The 27896-nt window shown below is 40.7% G+C and overlaps 1 protein-coding gene across 3 annotated transcripts in view; it reads right to left on the bottom strand.

Annotated features, from left to right (window-relative positions):
* Window positions 1–27896, bottom strand: part of LOC114562491 (A disintegrin and metalloproteinase with thrombospondin motifs 2) — a 191402-nt gene that overhangs the window by 145783 nt on the left and 17723 nt on the right. Inside the window, exon 1 of one of the 3 annotated variants that reach the window (XM_028588875.1) lies at window positions 5634–5842. The exons of 1 other annotated variant lie outside the window; for it this stretch is intronic. In XM_028588875.1, coding sequence (XP_028444676.1) covers window positions 5634–5667 — 34 coding nt within the window. In that variant the 5' untranslated portion in view covers window positions 5668–5842. Of the gene's footprint in view, window positions 1–5633; window positions 5843–27896 lie in introns of those variants that run through there. One more of the 3 variants, XM_028588876.1, reaches the window with a different exon arrangement.

Here is a 27896-nt window from a genome sequence, read left to right as displayed (position 1 = left end):
CGGTCTGTTTGTGCCATTAGTAAAATCCTTGACAAATTAAACTTTACTAGGATTTTCATGACTGATTGAAAGTTTGCTTATTGTAGCAAATTATTATACATCTATATAGTGGAAAAAGGCACATATTAAATGCAGTTGAGTAGGAATAGTATATCTGATCTGGGATGATATGTATGTGATTGTAAAAGTCAGTTGATAATGTTTTGCTATTCTACACTATTTTGCATCAACAAACAAACCCAATGCTCAGTGCATTTCAGTTTAAAACAAATAAAAACATTTAAAATAGGTTTCAACCTTTCACAGATGAAGCACACACTTTTCACTAACTTTCTCTGTAGCGTCCATTGAAAGTTAAAAAGCAATAGTGATGCTGTGGTCTCGGGGCTGTGCACTCCAGATTAGTGTTTTCTGGGCACACAAAGCCACAGGCTGTGAGTCACTAGATCATGAGGAAGAATTCACAGCTAAACAAACGTAGGACAAGAGCCAGGCCAACCCACTTTGCTGGCAGCCATGCATGGACATGAGATCTCTCTCGCACACACACACACACACACACACACACACACACACACACACACACACACACACACACACACACACACACACACACACACACACACACACACACACACACACACACACACACACACGGTGTATGAGCTTTACACATGGAGCTGCATGCACACACCTAACACTTACAGTTCAGGCGTTCACACTCATCACAAACACATTACTGCTACTCTTCCCTGTGTCTACCGTTTACTCAAGAAATGTTTTTCTTTCACTCTCAATCTTTCTGATGCAGCCTTTGATACCCTTTTTGCTGTTGTTATCTCTTCCACTGGCTGTTACTCCAGTTGCTGCACTTATGTCAGAAAGAAAATCTACAGTATCTCTCCAGCCTACAGAGATAAAGTCCTTTTTTATGGCGTGAAGGTATTGCTTTAAGTCATAAGTGGCTCACAAGAAGAACAAAAACAATGTAGTAGGGTCATGGAGTTCCCTGGGTATCATTACACCACCACAACCACCATCTACAGAGAAGGGCAAAGAGCACATTTATCTCACAGGCTATTGTATATCTTCTTACTCTGTCCTTTTTATTCCAGCCTAATGACAACATAAATGCAGGCCATTTATTTAACAGGATTAGGAGATAAGGCTGCTTTTCACTTGACCAGGGCACCAGCACCACACAGAAATCCTCTCTTGTCCCACAGCCTGAGGCTGATACTTGTGCTAACCACTAACACCTTCATCCATAGGAAGGAGAGGGGAGGACTGCACAGAGATGATCCCAGCTAGTAGGCCTCTAACCTGGGTGATTTATCTCATCCTCTGTCTGCTGCTTTGGGATTGTGGGAAAGGAGCATGTGGCCACCGGGGCTGAGTGTGGCAAAAGCGGCTCATTGCAGCGCTCTTGTTTTCAAATTGGATCCAGTTAAACAACAAAAAAAACAAGAGAATAAGCCTTTTCCCAGACAGTGCACATTATTTAACTTTAACAGCTTCATTCTGGCTCATGTTAGAAATTAACATGCATGTTGGCCATTTTACAACCTCATAAAATCTGTGGTGTTTACAGCTGCACTTCATAGCATACGTGAAATATTTATTTATTTATCATTTGATCTTCCTGCTGTTGTATCTACACACTGTTAACAACCACTACAAATTCTGTTGACATAGTCTAACGAGAGGGTTCAAAACCTGTTGAGATCAGCTACACGTCTGATGGCAACTGGCTATTTCTGCCAAAGAGGAAAACTAAATATAGCCAGTGAAAAGAAAAGAAAAGCTACAGTCCTGATAAGTATGCAGTTCTCTATATTTCCATGTGGGGGCATGGTACGGGGCATAAACGTATGGCAGAAAAGAACAAGATGCTCCATCCCTGACATTATTAAAGATCAGGGAGCTCTAAAAGGTCGCGGTTGCCATATTCTCATTATTGGCGGTATTGACACTTGGTATTTCTCTGATCTTTTGCTCTAATTAAAAAAAAGAAAGAAAAACAGTTGCCAAGGCTGCGATTCAAGAGTGTTTGTGTTTGTGAGCCGTGAGTCTGTCGTTGTCTATTTCGCACAGACTTGCCAAGGTGTGTGTGTGTGTGTGTTGTCTTGTTGATGCTGAGCCAAAGTTAATTCCAGGAAGTCCTAGATCAGAAGGTGGAAGATGGAAGATTGAAAAGACAGCAAAAGACAATTAAAGGTCTTTGTGATAAATTCACAGAAGTAACCTTGTGTTGATCTGCAGTTTTGTATAATTAAATGCAGCCTCTTTGTTTTAGATTTAATTGACAGAGACTCCAGAGATGCTAAAGGAATCACACATCCTCTGTTGTATTCTCTTTGTCAGTATTAATCTGCCCCTCAGTGTTATAATGTCCACTGTGTCAATGTTTATATTCAGTCAGTCAACACCAGTCAGTTCATTTAACACGTCCGATAGTTTTAAACAACAGTCACTACCAATTTCGGCTCTATGAACCATCGAACAACTCTGCAATCAGCACTTGTCACCTCAAAATAACTGTCACTGAAAAATCAATACTCATGAAGACTTGCCATGAGCATGAGTGAAACCATGGCCAATGCACAACAAAGCATGCCATTTTGAAACCGGAACACAAAGCCATTTGAGGCAGTCTGGGCACTCTTGTCCACAAAACCTTATAGAGGCAAGATGGTGCACCGATGTTCTACTCAGTATAAGATGACAAGAAGTGAAATATGTGAAAAAAGGAGATCTTGGCTATCATCAACTTGTCATCCTGAGGGTGGGTAAAGGTACAAAGTGATCAGGAAATGAGCCAAAATCTCTGTCACAGGACCGTGTCAGCTAGAGGTAAATCCCAGTGATGCCTATTGGTGAGTTAAAAGTACCAGCATGTCCTGGTACAAGTGTTGGATTAAAAGGCTAATGAGTGGTGTTGGACAAGTTTGAGCTGAATGGACACACACACACACACACACACACACACACACACACACACACACACACACACACACACACTTAGAGTTAGTCAAGTACTCCTGTCTTAAAAACAGACCAGCTTGCTACATACCTTCAGTTTAACCTCCCTTTCTCTTGCCTTAACCAAATCTGTCATTTTGTAGAAGCAACTTTAATTCATCACTTAACCACTGCAACCACTAACAACACATTTCCCATAAGCGAAAAAAACTTGACAGGTGAGACCAGGTTCCTTGAGCAACCCGAGACTGCTTGAGATCCCGTATAGCACACGTGTCAAACTCAAGGCCCGCGGGCCAAATCCGGCCCTTTGCAGATTTAGATCCGGCCCGTATATCAGTTTGGTTTCACAATACATTTTGGCCCGCCCCTAGTTGTGCGCCAAACCAAAAACCCAGGAAAGTGTTTTTTAAACTGCAATCAAAGCAGAATTTGGCAGATTTGCTGACTCTGAGACCCCCAGAAGCAGAGAGAGAGTTTTCATATGCAGGATGTTGTTAAAAAAATAGTTTTTCTTAATTTGCTAAATTCTATGATGGCTAAGGAACTCTTTTTGTTGCCTTTTGTAGGGCTTCATGTCAACAAAAATGTGACAAAAAGCAACAAATTTACAAAAAGGTGATACATGTCTGAGACAGTCACAAAAAAGTCGCAACAAAAACAACAAAAATGAGGAAAAAAGCTACCAAAATGTCTTTAAAAAAAGTGACATGCAGTAACAAAAGCACGTCAATAAGCTTGACATGTCTGGCCCTTGGTGTGATTCTCTTTTTCCAGTGTGGCCCTCTGGGAAAATTAGTTTGACACCCCTGCCATATAGGCTAGTGGAAATGAAATGGGGCGAATGAGTCGGAGACAAAGGGGGGAGCTGCGGAGATATAAACAGATGAACTGGTAAGTCCTCCAGTATTTCTGCCATTTAGTTTCCATTTAGTTGCTGCTGTCAAACTCCTTTTTCAGTGTCATATTTTAATGTAAATTACACTTTTAACACTAGCGCTCTGTGACATTTGTATTTATTTTCATACTTTTTCTGTCCAGTAGTCCTTGGCAGTACTTATGAGCCGGTGGAACGAATTTCTGAATTCAGAGTTCATATTAATTCATGGACTAACCCTTGCACAATATCTCACACACACATGCACACACTGTCTGTAGATCACTGCTGTCTTGTGGCACTAAAGCACAGAAGTACTTGGCAGCTGGAAACAACGAGAAAAATCCACAAACACAACACACATGGCCTACTGTATACTTAAACATCTACCTTGCCATACAGTAGCACACACTGTAGACAGCTGCAGTCTTTCTGTGCCTTCAGTACTTTTTGTGTAAATGTTTTTCTGAGGAAGACAATTTATTTTCCTGGAGGTCATACTTTCGGTTATTTAACCCTCCTTCCATTCATATACTATGTTTAGACGATTACATCAGTATACCCTTGAATCTGTATCACACGCTCTGACCTTTTTTCATTATCATTTGATCTAGTCACAGTAATCTTTTCAACCTAAACCGTTTTTAACTTGAATGTAACATAGGTCTTTATTGCAGCAATAAGAAAACCAATGTTCAATTCATGCATTTTCAAAATGATGAAGCCAACAGCCCTGACCGTTAAATGCCTCTCTGATTTCACTTGTTGTAGCCTTCATTTTCTGCTCCAGCATTTAATCGTTCTGTGATAACAAAAGCATGTCTATTGCAAAGATAATTTGATATAGGTGAATGATAGAAGCTAACTTTGAAGAGTTACAACAACAAATGGTTCAAGAGCAACTGCATATTGAAGAGGAATGAGAACTAGGCTACACATAATTTCAAGTATCACATGAATGCTAGCTTAGGATACAACAATTTTGGCTATGAACAGACCACTTTTGAAATAAGCAGTGTACTGAACAATTCATAGGCTGTAAATATTTTTTTTTTTTTTAAAAGGCAACAGAGAAGGCCATAGATACATACATTTTTTATTTATTTTCATCACAACTAGTCTTTTATAGCAATAAATGTCCATGTTTAAACTATGTGTAGCTTCATTGTCTAACGAGCCTACTAGCTAAATACAGTATAGGCTAGTGTTAACGGCAAGATGTCCTGCAAAAGCTTTTTGCTTATCAACTTTAACAAATTACTGTAATTAAAGCATGCTTTAAATGACAAAGCTCACTGCCTTTGAGCTTATGACACCTGTGAAAAGTTTGTCGCTTGCAGCTGTAACAGTTAGTCAGCTAACATACAACAAATTCAAAATGTTGACAGAAACATCTCTAACCACTCCTACACCATAATCCATTTCTTTGTCCACATGCTCAGCATAACACTCATTTGTCAAAATATGGCTGGTACCTTTTGTCCTAAGCAATGAATTTCGCTAGGCGCTAACAACCATGTTTTGCTAACAGCTCTTAAGGGAGTGCAGTTAGTGACAATGGGCTCCATGCTAGTGTAGCAGTAGCTTACAACAAAGTGGCAGGGCTTCACAAAGGGTCAAATACAAGTAGGCGAGTGGAAAGCCTAGCTGTAATTCAGAATCTGAGATTTTGGGATTATGTCTCCATCTAAAGAAAAATCGAATATTTCATTTAATACGGTCTATTTAGCTAATTAAAAGAAGCGCTGTACACAATTGATGTGGTTTCACTTACAGTATTTACCAACCTCAACTGTAGAGTAGCGCATTGCAGTCCTCCTTGATGGAGCAAGCTACAAGATTTCCAAACACACCTTTCTACAAGAGGTGAGTATTTTATACAATAGTATACATCTACTGTATAGAAAGAGTTACACCAATGAGCTATATTTGTTGTTTCAAGCTTTCAGTTTTACTTAACTAAAACCATCATCAGGGGCAGGTAAAGGTGAAACAAAAGCTAATCAGCACCAGGTGTGTCAGCTGATTGCTCAGGTGCAGTAATAAGGGCTGATGATGTCACAGGTACTGTAACCACTGATATAATGATGTTCTATTTTACAGTTTAGGACTGTGAGATCATCAACCTATTTGGTTAATGCCTCTGCTTCTTTTGATTTTAAAGTAAACATGCTTAAATGTAACCAAACAGTCTAAGAACTATTTAGTTTCACTTTATACTGTGCAAATGATAAAACACTGATAAGGACGTGAGGAAGACTTGGCAAATTGGTCTTAACATTACACTTAGATTTCTCAGAATTTATTAAATCCATTACTTCATTCAAACAAGGTCAGTCATTTTCACTGAACCAGGGAGATGTTTTCTGCTGGTCGAGTTGGCATCTCACAGTCACTCTATTTGGTTCAAACAGCTGTATGCAAAGAAAACCGATGTAAACAATGTTGGAGCTAATTTTGCGGAGGAATTTGCTGACCGAAGAAAACACATTGTTACACACATACATTAAAACAGATGTTTACAGGCACACAGCACAGTGAAGCAGATAGAAAACCCCACACTTCTAATGTTGTGGGATTTAATCACATCAGCCCCTCCCTTCACCAACATTTACCATTGTTGCTGTATCATGAAAAATGGGTAATAAAAGCTACTAGATCAGAACTAATAATGTTGTATCAGTTGCTGTAATATCCACGGTGTGAGGCGGTAAGTATTACATTATAGTTATTGGCTCATATCCATATGCCAATAACAGACTGGGACTGAATCAGAGCCAGGGTTTGTCCCAGTGAGGAACAGGCTGTCTGCCAGACACACCTGACACTACTGCCAAATGACCTCTGGCCGTTTCTGCTGCTTTAGGCAGCACAGCACACACACACACACACACACACACACACACACACAGAAACTGCAGAGGGAAAGGGAGAAACAAAAAAAAAAGTGCTACACCTATGGGGTGGTCTTAATAGCTTGGTAACCAGTTGTTACCTGTGTGTGTGTGTGTGTGTGTGTGTGTGTGTGTGTGTGTGTGTGTGTGTGTGTGTGTGTGTGTGTGTGTGTGTGTGTGTGTGTGTGTAAATTGACACCAACTTACTGTCTGTGGAATCAGCATGTGAAGACAAAATAGGGTTGGGTGTTTTTGTAAACACTCCTCATTCCTAAATGCAACTCTCCAGCTGTAAAAACACTGAATCGATCCTGATGCTCATTCATCATGATCCAACTGCTGCCAATATACACCGAATAAAGCCAGAAACACATGTTGTACACAGACACATAGGTTCAATAACCAGAAGCATTGACATGGTTGTATGCACTTGTACACATTGTTCACTTCTTACATAGGGCAGAGCATACAAAGGATTTAGATTATATTGTTGCTGCAGTTCTTTGTCAGCTATGATTGGCCTCAAGTTTATTTTGGGTAGTTTGGGTCCAATCATTTAAAGGGGACCTATTATGCTCATTTTCAGGTTCATACTAGTATTTTGTGTTTCTAGTAGTACATGTTTACTTGCTTTAATCTTCAAAAAAAATTGTTTTCCCATATTGCCCATGGCTGCTGCACCTGTATTCACCCTCTGTCTGAGATGCTTTGATTGAGCGCCTGTCTCTTCAAGCCCACCGCCCGAAAAAGTCTGCTCTGATCGGTCAACGTTTCCAGGTCTTCCACATTTGGGCACTCGGCGTCTCTGTATCGTCCGTCATTGCAGCACTCTCTACTTTGAAAAATCACCAATAAAGGCTTCTAAACCAAATACTACCCAGTCAAATATGTTCCAGCAGAATATTAACCCAAAATTGGGGAGAATTTAACATCAGCAACCCAGTTTTCCCTGATGCTAGCATGTAGCTACATGTGTAGCAGTGTATGTACAGTAATGTAAATGTAATGTAAACACCGCAGGCTTTGACTGCTGACTTTGACTTTTTTCTGCTTCCAACATTACATGATTGCTGGATATACCTACCAAGCTAACTTTTCTTCACTTTCCTGGGGCACGAGTGGATAGCTGAGAGAAAAAAAAGGCACGACCATAACAATGGCTTTTTCGTGTCTACACTTCACAATAAAAGCCCAGCTTAAATTCACTCAGAGCCATTTGCAAACACAAAATATCAAACAAAAGCCAGACATATACGTATCATATTAAGTTGCTGTGAGCTGTAAATTCACCACTTCTAAACAGAGGCAGAACATAATTCTCACAGCGCTAGGTCTCGCATTGCCAGACCTATCTGGGAGCTGACCGGGCAAAGACAGCAGTTTTCTTCAGACTCACCCTGGGTCCAGTTAATTAAGTTTGCTGCTAACATATAACACTAATAACAATACCGTCGGCAAAATACCCCCGTGAATCAAATCCCCTACTTCAATGTTAACCGTCAAGCCACTAAGCCTGTTTGGAAATGGACACCTCTGTTGAAGTGTTAAATTTGTTAAGAATAATATGAGACGAGACAACATCATCATCATTAAACGCTGACTGGCGATATCAACATGCAATATCGTTGATGAAAAAGACAACACTAAAATATAGTTGAACATAAACTTATTATTTGTAATTATTTGCATTGCCTTTCACCTTTTCTTTCTGCTTCCTCTGTCTCTCTCTCTCTCTCTCTCTCTCTTTTTTTGCACACACACTCACAGTCCATAGCCCTGCTGAATGTGAGTACGTCTCTATACTCGGTCCACTTCTGGTGGTTGATTAATGCAGCTTTTTGCGGATTGGCTCTCATTAGGGCCGGACGGGCAGCGCATTGCCATGAGTCTATGAGGCAAATGTCTGATTACTCCACATTTTAATTCTGATATTTTCTGATTACATTCTGAATCTGCAACCTCCTCTGTCAGGTCAATGTAGTAGTACAATGTCTTCCTCTGATGTAGAAGTAAGTCACTAGTAAGCTATACAGTGGAGTTGCATATTAAGTAGTTTGGGGTCCTTGTGTAAGTAATTTTGGGGTACAATTTGGTTCTGGAGAATGCTACAAGCAGCAATACCACAGGCCAAGCAATCGGCCTGTTCCAAATAGGTAAATTTTCAACGGGCACTGTATAATTATCCATAATCATAGATCGATTTATAACAAATAGTGCAATTTGAGTCTTTCAAAACAGACGTTTATGTAGATGGCTAAAGTTAGCTAAATTAGCATAATCGTAATTCAAACTATAACATTAGGTAACATTAATGTTACCAGATACATCCAGTGCTTATATGCTCTGACAAGCAAAAGTCCCACTGTTTACTTCCTATTTAGAAAACCGTTTTATATTTTAGGGAGCTCACAGAGAGCAAGTGTCTCGTCCATTGATTTGTACTGTGCTTTGCTCGCGTAGGAATTTGCTTGTCGCTCCGCCTGTCAGATTGTGGTTATATATAAATTTAGCACAAAAAGTAAGGAAATTTGTGTTTGGTAAATTATTTCTCTGTGGTAACAATGCTTTTTGGCAATGAATCTTATACCGTTGGAAAACCTGTTTAGTTCCCTTTCAAATGGTGCCCCAATTGTAAGGAACATGCATTTGTGGGATGAGCAGCAGCGCTGAGTATGTGGGTTGCGTTCATGAAAAATTTGCCAAATCTTCTTTGCCACTGCCATACAGGTTATTTTGCTGTTGCTATTGACACTTGTTTTGAGCTTCTGGTACCCCCAGGTGCTGGTGTTCTGCAAAACCAAGTTGCGGCATTATTTGGAGTGAGCCCTAGTACCATCTCCAAACTGAAGGCCAAGTTCCATATGACGTGGATGTCAAAGACAGGCCACGAAGTGGGCGTCCCAAGAAGACAACACCCCAAGAAGACCATTTCCTCACCCTGTCAGCACTTAGGTGCCGTAGGCTGTCTTCTACAGATTTGCACTCAAGGTTTTGCAGGACGATATGGCCGACGGCTCTCTGCCCACACAATCCAGAACAGACTGCACGCACCCAATCTCCGGTCTCATAAGGCTACCAGGAGTCCTGCCATGACTGCCCTTCACCGTCAGGCCAGTTTGCGCTGGTGGTCACAGCAGTGTGTGACCAGGCTCGTGACCAGCATGATGAGGAGGTGCCAGGCTGTTGTGGCTGTGTATGGTTCTTCCACACGCTACTGAAGCTCCTGTTTGTGAAATGAATAAATTGTGAAATTGCCAATATGTCTTGTTTCTTCAAACTTCAATCATCCAATCCACCAAACACGTCAATGGCAGAATAAACTGTTTGGCATTGGCAGAGAAGATTTGGCAAATTTTTCATGGGCACAACCCACATACTCAGCGCTGCTGCTCATCCCAATGCATGTTCCTTACAAATGGGGCACTATTTGAAAGGGAACTAAACAGGCTTTCCAACGGTATAAGATTTATTGCCAAAAAGCTGTTACCACAGAGAAATAATCTACCAAACACAAATGTCCTTACTTTTTGTGCTAAGTTTATATATATATACAATACGACAGGTGTTTCTCAGATCTTCAAGATGAATTAGCCTCCTCTAAATTGCATAATTTCGAAAAGATAGCTGTTTTTTTAGGGGTTTTGGGTCTAATGTCGAAATTTTATATAATTTTAAAACTGTCCTCATTGTTCATCCTTGGATAATTTAATCCAGTCTAATATGATATTAGCCACCAGCTCAAATAGGCCAAATCTCTTACAGCTAACTCAGTTCTTTCAATCAGACTGGAGGATTGATTTGACAATCTGGGATTAAGCTATGTTGGACTGTCAAATTTACCATCAAATCAAACACATATGAAAGACAAAGCCTAGTTTAAGTGCCACATCTACAAACATTATTAAATTAAACAAGCCTTTTGCAGTATCAGAAAACATTAATAACATGGATTTAGTATTTCTCTAGTTGATAGTCTTTGTATTAAACACCTACCATCAAACTGTGAGTCATGGAGGTTTCTAGTCTTCTGTTTTGAGATTCAGTACCTTTAAATAGAATACAGGAAACATTAAAGGGGTTATGACTCTCTCTGGAGAAATACACTTTGCATCTACAGGCGGCGTTCAATTAAAATCCTTAAAGCCCTTTCTGCAGGCAGGGGATAGGTGACACACACACACACACACACACACACACACACACACACAGGGGGATTTAGAGAGACAGCTCTAGAGTCTGACATCAATAAACTCAATTCAAACCTCCAGCTTACATTCTGCCACAGAGCTGATTTCCACTAACACTTAGGGCTACACAAAGAATATGTTCTATATTGATCATTATACAAATGTGTATATACACCAAGGGTGAATTATCCATACAAATGCAGTGTACACAAACACTCAAACAGTACATGTTGTGTGCATACTCTTTCTCTCTGTCTTGTGGACAGACACACACACACACACACACACACACACACACACACACACACACACACACACACACACACACACACACACACACACAAAATCCCTCTTTGTTGACTGTCCAGTAATGTAGTCGGCTGCACACCTCCAGTATTTACCAAGCTCAGTGTCGGCATTTCCTTAAAAAGGTGAAAATGCCTCAAAATGTCCCTGGAGATGACCAGCTGGATCCAGTGAAATGCTCACAATTATGGCTAGACTATAGACTCCCTAATGTACAATGTACAGCTTATCATCAATATCAATGTATAGACCAGAGTCACAACACAATAAAAAAGGAAGAACATAAATAAAAGTAAAGCCATTATTTGAAGCTCTTGCAGCATTGTCAGTGGGCAGATGCTTGATAAAACCACTGATAGGGATCTTTTTAATACACTAAAGAGACTATACAGTGCTTGAAATGACTTATAATTGTCATGTGGGTGAGTGTGAGGCAACAAGGGAAGGACCCGGTGCAGACAGCGCAGGCCAACAGCAACAGTTCAGGGGTTTATTGCAAATAAAGGTAAACATAAGCCGCTTTCCGACCAGGTAGTTACAGGAACATATTATAGGAAAAGTCCACTTCTAAGCAGTTCTACTAACTACTCTCGCTCAAACTTTTTCAATTTGCATTCGCACTGGCCAGGTGGCCATAGGGACTATAGGAGGGGTAAGAGAGTAGCCTAATGCAAGCACGGCAACGGCCTTTATAGCGTTAAAATCAGAAAACAAATACACCAAAAAAGCATGAACTACATACTAAATATAGCATATTTGTCATAATTTAAACAAGTCTCCCGAAACGGGTACTCTCCCCCGCCTCTGCCAGCTGCGTTGTGGACGGTGTGTGTGTGTGTGTGTGTGTGTGTGTGTGTGTGTGTGTGTGTGTGTGTGTGTGTGTGTGTGTGTGTGACGGCCGGACAGCGGACTGTTTAGAGACCATGTGACGGCACGTTAACTGGTCCCTATACGCAAACAACGTCACATCATAAATGATAGGGGAACCCAGCAACGGCGATTATGAGATTTCCCTCCATTTTCATGGAACTAATGTCTTGGTAGGAACAAAAGTTTAAATCGTATGTTTCTCCAGAATCAGCCAGCGAGAAGGACGTCTATATTCCGATTGGTTGCTGCCGTTTGCCGCTGCTTGCCGCTGAACCGCGTCATAGCTCATTACCATAAAGTTGACCAAAGTTCAACTTTCTGATTGACGCTCAAAACGCTCAAAACGCCCAAAACGCGACGCCGACAGTTTTGACGCTCCTTGCAGCTGAGAGAAGCCAGCTTCCATTGAAAATTAATGACTTCCGGTATCTTTAGACGCCCAAGTCGGCGGCGGTGTGTACGTACAGTGAGGTTGTCAAGCCCTCAGGGCACACTTGTGGAGTTTAACTCCGAAAAGACAGCTAAACACAGGTTCCCATTAATCTTACGATGGACATGTGTTGTGATATTTAAACAAACAAACCGTCAACGGCCAAATAAAAGTTATTTACGAGAGCGGTCTGAGAGACCACCAGCTGACAGCGGGGTTTCTGAGCAGGACATGGCCGAGCGGCGAGCTTGCGGCCAGGGCAGGTGCCTGCGGACTGTCGCCTCACTTCATGGAGCTTCTCACCTCTGAAAACTTTGAAGCAAATTGTCAATTCGGCATACAGACCGCTGATATTCGAAATGTTAACAGTTCATTTCTCGCCTAAAATGTTGTCAGAAGTGAATTTAGTGATGAATAAGATGGCGTTGATTTAGGTCCCTATGCTGAAAAGGGAACAGCGAAAAAGACCCTGCCCTGAATTAGGAGCTGAAAGAGTTACAGGAACTGCAGCCAGAGGGACTTAAAAATCCCCAAATTGGTCCAGTCGGAACACGAGAAAAAAAGAGCTCTAGGAATTTTATGTTCTAGGAACTGCAAAAATCCCTCCGGTCGGAAAGCGGCTTTTGTCTATGTTGCTGTTAAGCCTCTGGACCTGGACCTGGACCTGGACCTGGACCTGGACCTGGACCTGGACCTGACCCTGACCCTTGTCAGTCCCTGCTCCATTCCTGCTGTCCTGTGGACTAGGCTACTTCTAAAACTTGCAACTGAAAAGGGGCTGGTAGATGTACTGCAGGGCTGATGAGGTAAAGTGGAAACAGGTGAGCAGGTGGGCGGGAAAGGTCATGTGATGGGAATGGCTGAAAGGGGTTACTGCAGATGTGGAGATTCTGGATGTGGAAGTGAGGTGACTGGGGGAGCTAGAGAAGACAGAGGGCATCATGCAGTCCCTTCAAAAAAATGTTTTTTTGTGATTGTTGTGGGCAAAAATCCATGATTATGCGGCACATTTTCTTAAAAAATATGAATATGCGAGATATTTATGCAATTTTACGTTACTTCATAACATTCCCATGGCAACAGGGTAAAATGGCTGCTCTTGTGTGAAGTAGACGCAACATTTTTCAACTTTCTGCTAAGATATATGTGACATTTTTGCAACGACGACGCAGGGATTATGGAGTCATGCAAGCCCTGCATATTTTGAGCGGAAATCAGCAATTTATGCGGCGAAAGTGCGGCGTATTTGAAAAAATGCAGCCCCCGCATAAATATGCGGACTTTGGCTAATTATGCGATCGCATAATCACGTTTTTCTGGAGGGACTGATCATGGGCACGTTCAATCTCAAAACGGTGTGCACCATTTTGCTACGGTTTCTGGGTTAAACGTTACGTTTCCTCGGAACGGTGTCCAGCGGGCTTTGAGGTATGTTTCTCTCGTTTGGTGGGTGTGTCTTTCCTTAAGTGGCTGTGTCACAGGTGATACCCAATCAGCAGCGATGTGTATGTAAACTTGTGGTATCATAAAGGCAGCTTAAATGAAAATATTTGTTAAAGAGGAAGTCCCCTTTTTGTGTGCTGTAAACATAATCACATAGATTATTGTTGGCATATTGTGTTAAATCTGATTTTTACAACAATAAACATATTATAAGCAAAAACCTAATTTGCCATTCTAAACCAAAATACAGAAAAGGTCATTCTTAGACCAATTCTTAGGCACCTCCTAAACCGTGAAGAAATAGCCAAAACTGTTTTTTTAAACCACATGTTGTCTCTACTGCCAATTAGGGAGGAGCTCAGGAGTTAATTAGGGAAGAGTGTGTCGTGGTAGGAGCTCTCTGGGCTGCGTGATTGGTCGTATTTTTTCGCAGATGAAGAGGCAGCACCTCAAAGGACAGAGGGGAAAAAGGGACAAGCGGTTACGGTTAAGTGCCCGACCAGAAGTTATGCAACACTCATCGATTGAGGAGTGTAAACATACAGCAGAAGCCACTTACCCTGCCTGAAGTTTGTGTTCTGTCGGCTTGCTGTCCCCGTCTGGGGAACCCTGTCTTCTCTCCAGACACCCCTAATGATTTACAGAGTAAATGATCCGCAATGGAGTGGATTTACACAGATGGGCTTGGCTCCTGTCTGATGCATCTGCTGCACAATGGATACAGGAAAGCTACCATCACTGTCATCAGCAACCTCACTAAATTCACTTCATACAGCAAAACCTCCTATAGCATGTGTTCTAGGAAGTCCCACTACATAATGTGGACTAACTCAACTTGAAGCTGTTGTGAGATGGGGTGAGATACTCCAGACAGCATCATCTCTGCTGTCGGCCAACTGTGGTGGGTCATCCACTTCAGATGAGCATCAGCCTCCATTCAGTCAATGTTGTGGGGTAATTTACTCTGAGATGTTACTAATTATTTATATCAGATCTGAAAGGCATTTAGAAACATTGAGCCGACACTTAAAGGAGCCATAAAATGGTTTTCATCCAAGAAGCACACAAAACATTAGGGGGAAAGTGTTGCTAGCTTTACCGCACTGGAAAATTGGAGTGATCCACAGGCGCGACTGACAACCAGAAACCTGACCTAGTCTGGGAAAAATGATTACATCCCAACAGGGGAATGCCATGATTACGCAATTTTAGCTCAGTTCTGGGGAAATCATAAAGCAGAAGATGTTTTACATATTGTGCTTATTCTGACTAATAGAGCTGTTGCTTTTTTTTTCATCAATCATTTCTTCTTTAGTGGGCATACTGTTAGTGTCTAAACACAATGTTTGTGGAAGTAAACATACAAATAGCTTTTTTTCTTTTCTCTGTAATTCACTAAATGCTGCTTCTGACATGAAGGGGAATCAACCCCCCGGCTAAAACACACACTGGCACACACACAGATATTAATCAAATCCACCTTCAAGCATAAAAAATGGACACCTACTGGACCTATAACTTCCCGAAATCTCCAGAGTCCAGAGAGTGTGCTGGATCATAGATGTGTGCTACATACATAAAAACATCACAGCTGTAATTTCTCTCTCTCTCTCTCTCTCTCTCTCTCTCTCTCTCTCTCTCTCTCTCTCTCACATACACACAGACATTCTTCTGCAGATAGCATTAAAAGCACAACTGTTGAGCATTTGCGCACTCTGACTAACAATGTAATGACACTAATGACATTGTTTTTGCAAGCTTTTGAGGCAAAGTACATTCCTGAATATTTCTAGCAAACACAGCATAAACACCACATACAGCATTTCCTGGAGATCCCCAACGGCTGTTTTAAGAGTTATCAGTGTAGCAGTGGTACATAAATGAACTGCTTTAGAACTGCTCATTATTGTCTTTGTCCACAAACCACTGTCTGACTCTTGATCTTTTAGCTGTTTTACAACTTGCTGTTTTTACTTCTTCCATCATATAATTGTGTATTTTATGCTAAAGCCGCAACCAAAGAAAATGCTGCTTTGTTTTGCTTGTCTATCTCTGGCTTTACAAATGGAACGCATAAAGTATTCTGAGCATTTGAATGTGTTTCAAAAAAGGCCAACCCTTGTTGGTTAGCTTTGTGGCTGCATTCTCAGTGATGGAATGTAACCAAGTACATTTACTCAAGTACTGTAATTAAGTAAAGTAAAATGACCAAAATAGTATTTGAGTATTCCCATTTTATGCTATACTCCTACTCCACTACAGTTTAGAGGCAAATATTGTACTTTTTACACCACTATAAATAAACTACTACTACTACTACTACTATTACTACTACTACTACTACTACTATGATAAATTACTGTAGGTCAAGCTACCAAGCAGTAGCCTGACAAGCCAGACCCACATCAAGATGTTGGGTCTGGGAACACACCATTGGCAGGGCTCAATCCGAGGGGCGGGATAAACGGTTGTCTTTCAAATTCCCTTTGCACGCAATAGGATAGCGCTACAACCAACCAGAGTAAAGCTAGTTGATAGAACTTTTGCTGTATCCGGTCGGCAAAACTCCGAACACATCTTCCTTTTTTAAGAATTACAGTGCCATTCTTTGTTCTTTTCTCAAAGAAAAGCTTAAAGTCTTCAGAGTTGCAGCCAAACCCGATTGGAAAGACCGCTGTTTGCCAGCAGCCGCAGCCATCTTTGTTTACAAGTAGAAGGGAATTGACATAGACAGTATATAATGGACCAACAGACCCCGTTGCTCTGGACGGAGACCAGTGAAGGATATTAGAAGCACTTTTCCGGTGATGGCCAGCTTTACTGCGCAGCCTCCAACTGAGAGAGACAGCGTAGATGTGACGTCAGCAACGTGTCTGAAAGTTGTAAGTCTTCTGGTAGCTGTGCCAAGAGAAATCTCAATCATTCCCAATCTTACAGAGAAGGAGAGCGTAGGTATATGTAAGGAGATAACATGGGCACAGGCTAATTATTGCTAACTAAAATGCTAGTTAACATTAGTAATTAATCCTAAACAGCTCATGTAAGTCAAAACTGCCTGCAAGCTTATCCTATACTATACGGTAATTCCTCTACTATGTGACACAATTGTTAGCCTATTTTTACAAAAACGTCTGCTACGGAGCCTTAACATGAGATACAAGGTAATGGAGCCTTTTATACATTGTCGTGTTTCTTTATAACTAAACAATGGACAAATAGAGTCTTTAAACGCTTCAGATGTAAAGTTATTCGCTGTCAAGTGGCGCCAAAATGAATGCTAGTCAGTGGAATGCTAACGGGTAGCAACAAAATGGCGCCATAGGAGGTTTGAGTTCTGAAGCGAAGCTTACCCCCTTGGGAATTCACACGGAACCGTCGTTACTCTGCCGTCATTATATGAAGCCCGCCCACTATATACACGATGTGATTGGCCCGGCTAGAGTTTTTCCAGCTTGCAACCCCCTGGCTGCAAATTACATTCGCTGCCGCTAGGGTGCGTCTAGATTTCTAGGCTAACCCAGCAGTATGTAAAGTAATTAAAATGAGCCCCACTTTTACCAGCTGCAACATTAAAGTGATGAACACAATACTTCTTCCATCACTGTGCATCTCTATGCTGGAATGGTGATCAGTGGCCTGTACATGCTTCATATACACAAGACGTAAACTCAAGCACACACACACACACACACACACACACACACACACACACACACAGGCCATTAACTGAGGCAGGTCCAAGCTAGGATCTCAGGGTTATTGGAATGTCATTTCACTGTTTTTGGAGGGGGATCAGATTTCCAATTCCTCTTGACCTCGGTCGTCTCCGCCTCCCCCAGGGCTCCGCAGCAAATGAACAGGGTCGCCATGGTAAAACAGGGCCTGCCAAACGGCTGATCTGCCGCAGGCATCCTAGCGGCAGAGTCAATCCGATCTATGTGGAGCCAAAAATGCAATAAACAGCACATTAAATTGTTATTAGTTTTATTTCTGTCAACATAAATTTAGGTCTAGGATTTAGGTCTTTTTTTAAACACCTGGAGAGCTGTGTTGCTTCATTTGAGGTTTTGGTAAGAGAAAGTGAGAGATGAGTTTGTGGTAAATGGTGAGTCTCGCGCCTTCATGTTTTGTGTGAAATAATCTGTTTTTTAGCACCCTCTCATAGCACCCCCATTCACACTTTGACCCCTTTTTCAAACTACTGTTGACAACCACACAACCCTGTAATATAGGGTGTCAGGAGCAATCTGGAGACATTGCTCTCTGGGAGGCCTCCCTCTGATACAGTACAAGTCTGATATGTTCCACTCAGAAAGTACACCCAAGGTGGAACTTGATGTCTCGGTCATTTATTTTTTCTTCTCATTCACCCTCTTTCGATCTAATAATCACTTTTCCTTACCTGAACCAGTAGGTCTCAGTACACTGTCAATGTACCTGAGTGGATGTGTCCCTGAATATAGGGCAAAGGAGAGAGAGAGAGAGAGAGAGAGAGAGAGAGAGAGAGAGAGAGAGAGAGAGAGAGAGAGAGAGAGATATGCACAAACAGAGTGAGTGGATGACATAAAACATAATTCTGGGTCGGCAGGTTCAAAGCCCCACGATGACCCTGGACAAATCCTGAGGCGTGGATGCTGTCATCTATATTTCATTTTAAAATATGGTCACTATTTCCTACACTCTTTTGGAACTGACATTAAGTACATTTATTCTTCCAAATGCAAAGTAAATAATTAAGTAAACAGAGACAGAGTTGATGGATTCAAGAACAAGAATGGTCTCTTTAGTTTCAGTTGGGTTTTGAGGCTCATCACAGCCCTGCAACTGTGCTACTTAGTGTGATGAATGGCTTGCTTTTAGCAGCTGATGTTGGTCATTCATCATTAGTTGTAGTTCACCTTGACCTCTGCGCTGCATAGCAAAGTACTGATCACTCTATCCCTCTTGACCCTTATGAGCCCTGGTTGAACTTGTTAAAACGGATTTGTGTCCTGCTATCTCTGAGATGAAATTTTACTCTGGTCCTTTCCACCAGAATGCTTTGTGAGAAAATCTTGGGGTCAGTTCTTGGACCAATTTTGTCCTATGAGCTTTATGGCACAATAACTTGCCACCAGATGCAAACAAAAAACTAAATTCTGTTCAGGAAAATGCAGCTGTTTCGATAGTTATGTAACCAACTTGATCAATGACCTCATCATGTTGCCAAGTACTGCCAAAACATTGGTGTTGTTTTTGACAGCAATTTGACAGCTAAGATCACAAAACACTCCTGTGTTAACAACCCTAGTGTCATTCATGCATTTATCACATTTGGCAATGCTCTGGATCTAACATTTGGTAACGTCCCTTGCATATTTTCAACTTGTTTCAAAAGCAGCACTTGGACTCTTATCTGGTATAAAAAAGAGGACACATGACCCCAATCATTGCATCCCTTTACGGAGTTTATTAATTAATTCATTTTATTTATTGTTTATTGTATATTCTGTATGGGTACAGTTTGCCTTGTACCTTGCTGCTATAGCACAGTCATTTCCCAGTTTGGAGTCAATAAAGTCTATCTATATGTCTGCGACTTGATGACATAAAACACCCTATATGAGATTGTGCGCAGTGTCAAACGATCAGGTAAAGCCATACTGGTTGTTGCTATATCAAGACTAAGAACTGAGGATGATTATGACTTTGCCTTTAGTTACATTAGAATAATCATAAATCTTGCAGATATCAGGTTGGCAAAGACATTGTCTTCTCAAATATCCCTTCCAAAAAAGTATTTCTACAGGCTGGCATTTGGGTAATTGTATGCATTGTTGTTGTGTTTTTCAGCAACTTTTATACACATTTAACACACATTTAATCTTTTGTTAGAATATTTATTTTACCCACAATGTCTTTTTATTTTTGTATATATTGTATATATGTATATATTGTTCTGTCTGTATTAGTTTATCCTTAATGCACTTGCTAAACATTGTTTCAGGAGGGTGCTATGTAATTGTGTTATCATCATTGTGCAAAATAATCTAATGAGCAAATTAACCTCAAAGTCTATTTTGGTTTGAAAAAGCCAAGCATGCTGTATGGAATGTGTCAAACTGACACAAACACATCACCTACTGTAGATCAAAACCCCCACCCCGCCGCACGCACGCACGCACGCACGCACGCACGCACGCACGCATGCACGCACGGTCGCACGCACGCACGCACGGTTGCTCGCCCTTCTTTGGAACATTTTATTGTGGTTAATCGACCTATGGCCCACTAAGAGGATGATGGGAGGTATTAGAGGGGAGGAAAGAAATACCTTATATACCAGGTCACTGGAACAACACAACTCATATTGGAAAAGTAAAATACCTCACCCAACTGAATTAGGATGGACTTGTATAAGCCAAGCTGCCTCTGTGTGAGAGGGCAGACGGTCACACACAGTGATGGATTTGTGCACAGATCCAATGAACGCACAGACTCATGCATGCAGAGTCACAAGCAACACACCTCTGCTCTGTGTATAGAATGGAAGCAGCTGGACTGCAGGTGTGTGTGCCATCCATTCGATTCTCTCTCTCTCTCTCTCTCTCTCTCTCTCTCTCTCTCTCTCTCTCTCTCTCTCTCTCTCTCTCTCTCTCTCTCATTTAAACTCCGTTCAATTCAAAGAATATTTATTGGCATGGATGTTTAACTGAAAACTCATGTTACCAACATGTGCATAAAAAGAGTAAAGTATACTACATCTATATACGTGTACAAGGTTCTACATACTTTTGGTTTTGGGCTGTTTTTCATCGTTTGGGTTGGGCCCCTTAGTTCCAATTAAGGGGAATCTTAATGCTACAGAAAATGAAAGAAAATAATAAGTCTGTGTGGAAGAACTTGACTGGATTGCCAGCTGGAAGGCAGGCCTTATTGCCCAACATCAGTGCCTGACCTTACTAATGCTCTTGTGACTCCCAGAAATGTGGAGGGTGTCATAACAGCATATGAATGTCCTTGGTTGAAATGAGATATTTAACAATCAAATGTGGATGTAAATCTTATGTGTCCACATTCATTTGGCCATATACGTAAATAAATCATCAAGTAAATACAGAAAAAAACAGAGATTCGCAATACTTGGAATGCAACAATTACAAAACAAATTGAGAGAAAAAAAGGAAACTTGAAAAAAAAAATTAGCCCATGTGTATTACAGCAGAAGTTGTTTCAGTAGTCAAAATGTAATCACTACAAGTCTAAATTAATTAGTTAAGATGTGTCAGTCTACAGAGGTTTCATCTGGATTGAATATGGGGCCAGTTGAAACTGCAATTTGTGTCCAATTCTTTTTTGTTGTGTACAGATGCTATGATGTGCTAAGATTCCTTAAACTGCTCCCTGGAGTATATCATCTGGCTAGTAAGTAGTCTTACCCATAAAGGCCTACTTCAGCTTCTTTGTTTCACAGCATGAGTATTTAGAAAATGCAATAAAAATCAAAGTCAAAGTATTTTTCTGTGGAAAAGAAAAAAGGGGATTATGAAGGTGATTCCCAGTGACACAGAGAGACTCAGCAATGACCTGTGTGTGTGTGTGTGTGTGTGTGTATGTGTGTGTGTGTGTGTGTGTGTGTGTGTGTGTGTGTGTGTGTGTGTGTGTGTGCGCGCAAGTCAGGGCCCACTCAGCTCTTCCTTTGAATTTAAATTGGGCCTAGTTATTTACTATGTGGAGATTTACACATTAAACTCTAAATTAAAACAAGTTATATATATATATATATATATATATATATAGTTACACTACAGCTCATGATGCTAGAGTGACTTTCTGTTTACATAGTTGATTGCTTTTGATTGGACACATTTAAGTTGTTTCCTAGCAATTGATTTAAGTTTATGTCTTAACAAGCGTAGAAATCTATGACTTTTTTTATGGTGCAATCCGGTTTAGTAAATCAATAGTTTGAAGCTAGCTAGTAGTTAAACCTACAAAGGGCTTTAAGCACAAAGCATGAATAGCTGATGAAACCAGGTCCTGATCCCAAATATGCACACACACATGGACACAGTTACACGCCCATGCTCATTGCAAAAACCTTTGGTCACCGCCTGTCACGTACATACACATATGCAACTAAACGTTCCCCCTCCACCCTCTTGTGGCATGGCGGTGAATTAAAGAGGGGAGCAGTGAGGCCATTTCCCCTTTAATTAATAACTGTCTGTTATTATCAAAGCCACACTCATCTTTAGCAGGGAGGAGAGAGGAAGTCCTCCCTCTATACCTCATAAAAAAACAGAGCGGGTGGCGAAAGAGAAGTTTGACGTCCACAACATAAGAGTAAAATACAGGACATATGAACTGTAATAGCTGTCAGCCAACAAGTTGAGCTTTTTCTGTCACTAATACATATGATGAGGGGGTACACGCATCTGTTTGCAGTTGCTTTATGGCAACAGTAGCACAGATTATACATCTTTTAAACTATAGTTGCATTTTTCTAGCATGTTTCCACATGTGTCGTGTTTGTCTACACATGTGTATATTTCTGCAACATTTTGTGTGGAGGTTATCAGGACTTGGGTCTAATAACAACCTTGATACTGTTCTCACAGAGGCCTCTGAAGTTGTCTCCACTCCATCAAGTCAGTGTGTGGTTGCCCGGCAACCGAGGGTCCGGTGTTCCCGAGCGGCCCTGTTTGTTCCCTACCAATGATCCGCCAGAGAGAGGAAAGATGGGCGGAGGTGAGGATGAGAGAAGGAAAGACACAAATTGGTAAATGGAAGACGCAGCCTCGAGGGGCCCTGAATCAATGCCTGAGCAAACAAGCTCTGTCTGTCTCTCTCAGCCGCCATCTTTCTCTTTGTTGGATACTACTTCACTGCCTCCGTCTCGCTCTCTCTTACCATCTTTCTTTCATATTGTCTCTAGTTCAATTTTTACTAATTTACATGCACTCTGTCAACTAATTAACTCCAATTTTTACTTTAAAATGTTCTTGATTTTGTCTCACCCCACAGGCTATTGTCTTCCCAATTTATTTCCCCACTTCTATTCACACTTTTATTTTCCTGTACCATTAATAAAGATTGTGTCTCACAACATAAAAATCTAATTTCTGTTCTCCATCTCTCTGTAGCAACTGAAGAATGATGAAAATAGGCTATAATCTTGAATCTAATATCTAATGATCCGAGTTCAGGGACTCCGTGCTCCTAAAGGAAATATTCTGCTATAAACTGCTACTTTTCATGAAACAACTACTCTATCATACACTGATATAACCTTGACATTAGCTATAAATGTGCTCCTTTGATGTGATTAATGAAAATAACGTATTCTCCTATTTCATATTACTATTTCATTTTTCATTTAGTAGAAGTTGTCATATGACTCTTTATGTATGGCAATACTAAAAGCTTCCCTCCAGAGCCAGCTTGTAAAATTCTGGTATTTTACAAGCAGGCTCAGGTCAGATGGGTAGGTTAGTTTACATATATAAATGCTAAAACCAAAAGGCAGCCCAGCGAATGGTGCATTCATCCATATGGGTTCGTGTTGATGTCTGAGTGAAGAAGATAACGTCTGTCTCAAGGAAATACTTAATGAGCCATTGAGTTACTCTGTAACAGTAACATTACAATATTATTAACATTAGTATTACATTAACAGAAGTTACGTAACAAATATATGTTAAGTGCCTTTAAGGTTTTGCTGTGAATCTTATTGTAACCACTGATTTTGGTGAGTTGTGAAAAGCTGGGGTTTAAGTCGACTGAGAACGTTGAATGTGTATGGAGGGATCCTGAAGTTGATGCAATTGGACGCCAGTTTAGGACCTGTGTGATGTCATATGAGTGGGTGGGTTCTGAAGGTTTACAATATTATTTAATAGCTTGTTACTTGAGAGCAACAGAAACAGGTGATTGCAAGGGCCCGAATTGGTATTTGTGGTACAGTTATCGGAGCAGGAAGGGCATGCGACTGGATCCATGAGTGGATTTCTGGAAACAAGGATATCACAAAGACGTTTAAATTGAGTGAGTCAGTGTAGGAAATTTGGAAGGAAAACATGTTAATAATTTCTGCTTTACAACTGTTGACTGGTGAGGAAGTTTTAGGTCAACGTCAACCCGGTCTTGATGACACAGTGCAGGTCGCTTGTCTTGCCTCCGGCAGGGGGGGGTTAATATTCATGACACTCCTCCATTAAGGAGATTTATGAGCGTGGACTTTATGAGAAAAGGACCATTAAGTGAAGTAGCCTTGTGGTGGCAGGCACAGTCAAGCTACTAGTATAATGTAGACAATTAGGTTGTTGTAGAAGTCACATCTGGAAAGAAATAACGGTTCATTGTCATTCCAGGATGGATTTCATTCAGTAAACTAAATCCAGATTCTGAATCAGGTTTGGTAATAGATAAGAAGGCATCAAATCAACAGCAGCCAAACATACCAGCAACAGATACGGAGATGCTGGTCTTGGTCAGATCTACATGAACAGAACATGGCTGCTAAAGGATATTTACTCTCTGCTAAGTAAACTGTAAGACAAACTGACATCCTTCCCATTCAGACCTCCCCATATGGCTCTCTGTCCACGCCAAAGCACAGAAAATGCAATGAAATTGCTTTATATAATAAGCAATATGTCTCACAAAGTGTGTAATGAGAGAAATAAAATTAGGCTCTGCTGACTTTCACAAGCTGAACCAAAATAACTGTGGCTTGACCAAATCATTCCACAGGCCAGGCTATGACAGCAACAATCAAAGCAGACTCATACAGTGTGAAGCATTATGTGGAAATTGTGGAGATTGAGTCTAGGTTTTCATTTTGAGGTCTGCGGTAGCTGCATGACATCAGCACGTCTTCCCGACTTTGTGAAACGTGGGATTCGTTGTTTCACAGGCTATCATTTCGGTAAATGTTATGAAAGTATATATAAGCACTCTTTTTCTTTAGAATAGTAAGTTAATGGATCCGGACAGATCTTGCTATGCAACGGTTCAGACAAAATCAATTTGGTAAAGTTGGTCCCAATAGAGTCAGGTACAAAGCAAACATTGAATGTACACTGAAGCGTAAGAGTGTATCTGGCCTTTATGCCAAGTTCGGCTTACATCAGTGCTGAGCCCTAACCAGCTAGGAGCCAAATCACACACACATACATGCACTGAGCTCCACAAAGGACACAATGTACTCAGCACCATCTCTTGTTCTTTTTCACCCTTTCCCTTCCTTAACCTAATTATATCTGTCCTTATCCTTCTTTCTCCTCCCTTGCACTGCAGTGCTGGCATATTCTCACTGCCACTAATGACACGGTGTGATCTCCACAGAGTCCCCAGCCAGCGAGCTGGGGTCACATATGTTCTATATCATCTCCTGAACACTTCCATATGGAAGCATGCCACCCATGCCAAAACCTGACACATACACAGTGCCTCAGCAGGAAGAGGGAGAGAGAAGAAGAACGGACTTGGAAAATAGTGAAAGACAAAAGAGTAAACAATAAGAAAAACAGAGAGAGAAAGATGGACAGAAAGAAAAAAGGAAAGGGTGAAGACATAAACAGAGGAGTGCAGAGAGAGAGAGAGAGAGAGAGAGAGAGAGAGAGAGAGAGAGAGAGAGAGAGAGAGAAACAGCCAATTAAAACCAAACGGGGAGAGTGTATGATGGAAAAAGAATGCCTACCAGGTCTTTTTTCCTGTATGGCTGTTGACTTAGGCAAACAGAAGCAGTCATAAACAGGAAAGCCCAAAATGATGAAGCACCAAAAGGCTACTGCTTGTCCCTGGTCCCCCTCCCATCTTTTCAGAATAGGTGTGTTTTTTTTCAATCTAAGCCTTATTCAAATAATAGTTTAAACAACAAGTTCAACCCTCATTGAAAGAAAATTACTCTGAACACACTTATGAATAGAAATCACCAGATTTGTCATTACAATCAGGAGGAATCTACTTTTTGAAGATGGAAAGTATATATAGCATAGTTAGGCATGTTCTACTAAATTAAAAAGAGATTCATAAACCATGCTCTCTATGAGGTTTCATTGATTCCTTCTATTGGTGCCAAAAGCAGAAACTAGTGCAAATAAATAAAATCACCCAAATCAAATTAAAAACAAGGTATGTGACCTGCTTCTTTAAAATTGGTAGAACAGATACACTAGGCCTTTCTGAATATACTGTAAACTTTACAATTCTAAAAAAGGATATTTCCAACTTAGGTTGACAATCTAATACAATCCTAATTGATTCTGTTTAAAGCACTTTTACATATAAATGAACGTCCGTAACATTCAAGCCCTTGCCAAACAAGTTCACACAATGCTGATTAAAGGACAAATCCGCAAAATGAACCTAGGGGTTAATAACACGTGTCCAAGTTCGACCATTCTCTGGGATTTGTTTTCATGCTCATCGAATGTGAGCAGTTTTATCGCAAACCGCTAATTATATATATATATACACACACACACACACACACACACACACATATACATATATATATATATATATATATATATATATATATATATATATATATATATACATACATACATACATACACACACACATATATATATATAGTACAGGCCAAAAGTTTGGACACACCTTCTCATTCAATGTGTTTCCTTTATTTTCATGACTATTTACATTGTAGATTCTCACTGAAGGCATCAAAACTATGAATGAACACATATGGAATTATGTACTTAACAAAAAAGTGTGAAATAACTGAAAACATGTCTTATATTTTAGATTTCTCAAAGTAGCCACACTTTGCTTTTTTGATAACTCTGCAAACCCTTGGTTTTTTCTCAATGAGCTTCATGAGGTAGTCACCTGAAATGGTTTTCACTTCAGAGGTGTGCTTTGTCAGGGTTAATTAGTGGAATTTTTTCCCTTATTAATAAAAAAGCAAATGGTGGCTACTTTGAGGAATCTAAAATATAAGACATATTTTCAGTTATTTCACACTTTTTTGTTAAGTACATAATTCCATATGTGTTCATTGTAGTTTTGATGCCTTCAGTGAGAATCTACAATGTAAATAGTCATGAAAATAAAAGGAAACGCATTTGAATGGGAAACTGTGTCCAAACTTTTGGCCTGTACTGTATATGTATATATATACACAAGGCTCCAAATAGCACCACACTTCCACGGTAGCATAATGAGGGTACCTACATGTAAACCGAAGCATTGAGAACTTTGTAAGTGTACAGTTTATTAAAAAGATAGTTTAGAAAGACAGTACTCTTCACGTATACAGGCGGGCGCCATCTTGGGAAAACAGTCACGACCAGTCGAACAACGAACAACTAACGCCGTGCAACGTGAGCTGAACGGTCATTTGAAATCTCCCATGGTCTGTGGTGTCCCCATGAATTATATGTTTATTAAAATATATGCATGCTGCTCGTTGTTCGACTGGTCGGACTGTTTTTCCGCCTGTATACATGAAAGATACTGTTTTTCTTTTTTTTCTTTTTATTTTGGTGCTTTTCCCTTTATTTCATAGTGACGGTGGATATACAGGAAAGGTGGGAGAGAGATGGGGGATGACACACAGCAAAGGGCCGCAGGTTGGACTCCAACCCGGGCCGCTGCAGAGGACTCAGCCTATATAGGGCACGCACTCTTACTGGGTGAGCTAGAGGTCGCCCCGAGGTACTGTCTTTCTAAACTATCTTTTTAATAAACTGTACACTTGCAAAGTTATCAATGCTTCGGTTTACATGTAGGGGGACTAGAGTGCGGATCGGGCCGCATTTTTCTGTCCGAGCCCGGCCCGCGTCCGACAGGCGTTAAGATATTTATGTCCGAGCCCGACACAGTTAAAATCTCATTTTTTTCTCATACTAACGACACATGTACGTTTGCTTGTGTGGAAAGCCCGCTTTTATTAAGCA

The sequence above is a fragment of the Perca flavescens genome, chromosome 10 (assembly GCF_004354835.1).
Source record: "Perca flavescens isolate YP-PL-M2 chromosome 10, PFLA_1.0, whole genome shotgun sequence".
Taxonomy (NCBI): Eukaryota; Metazoa; Chordata; class Actinopteri; order Perciformes; family Percidae; genus Perca; species Perca flavescens.
The sequence above is the reverse complement of the archived record's forward strand: the minus strand, read 5'-3'. Positions and strand labels throughout refer to the sequence as shown.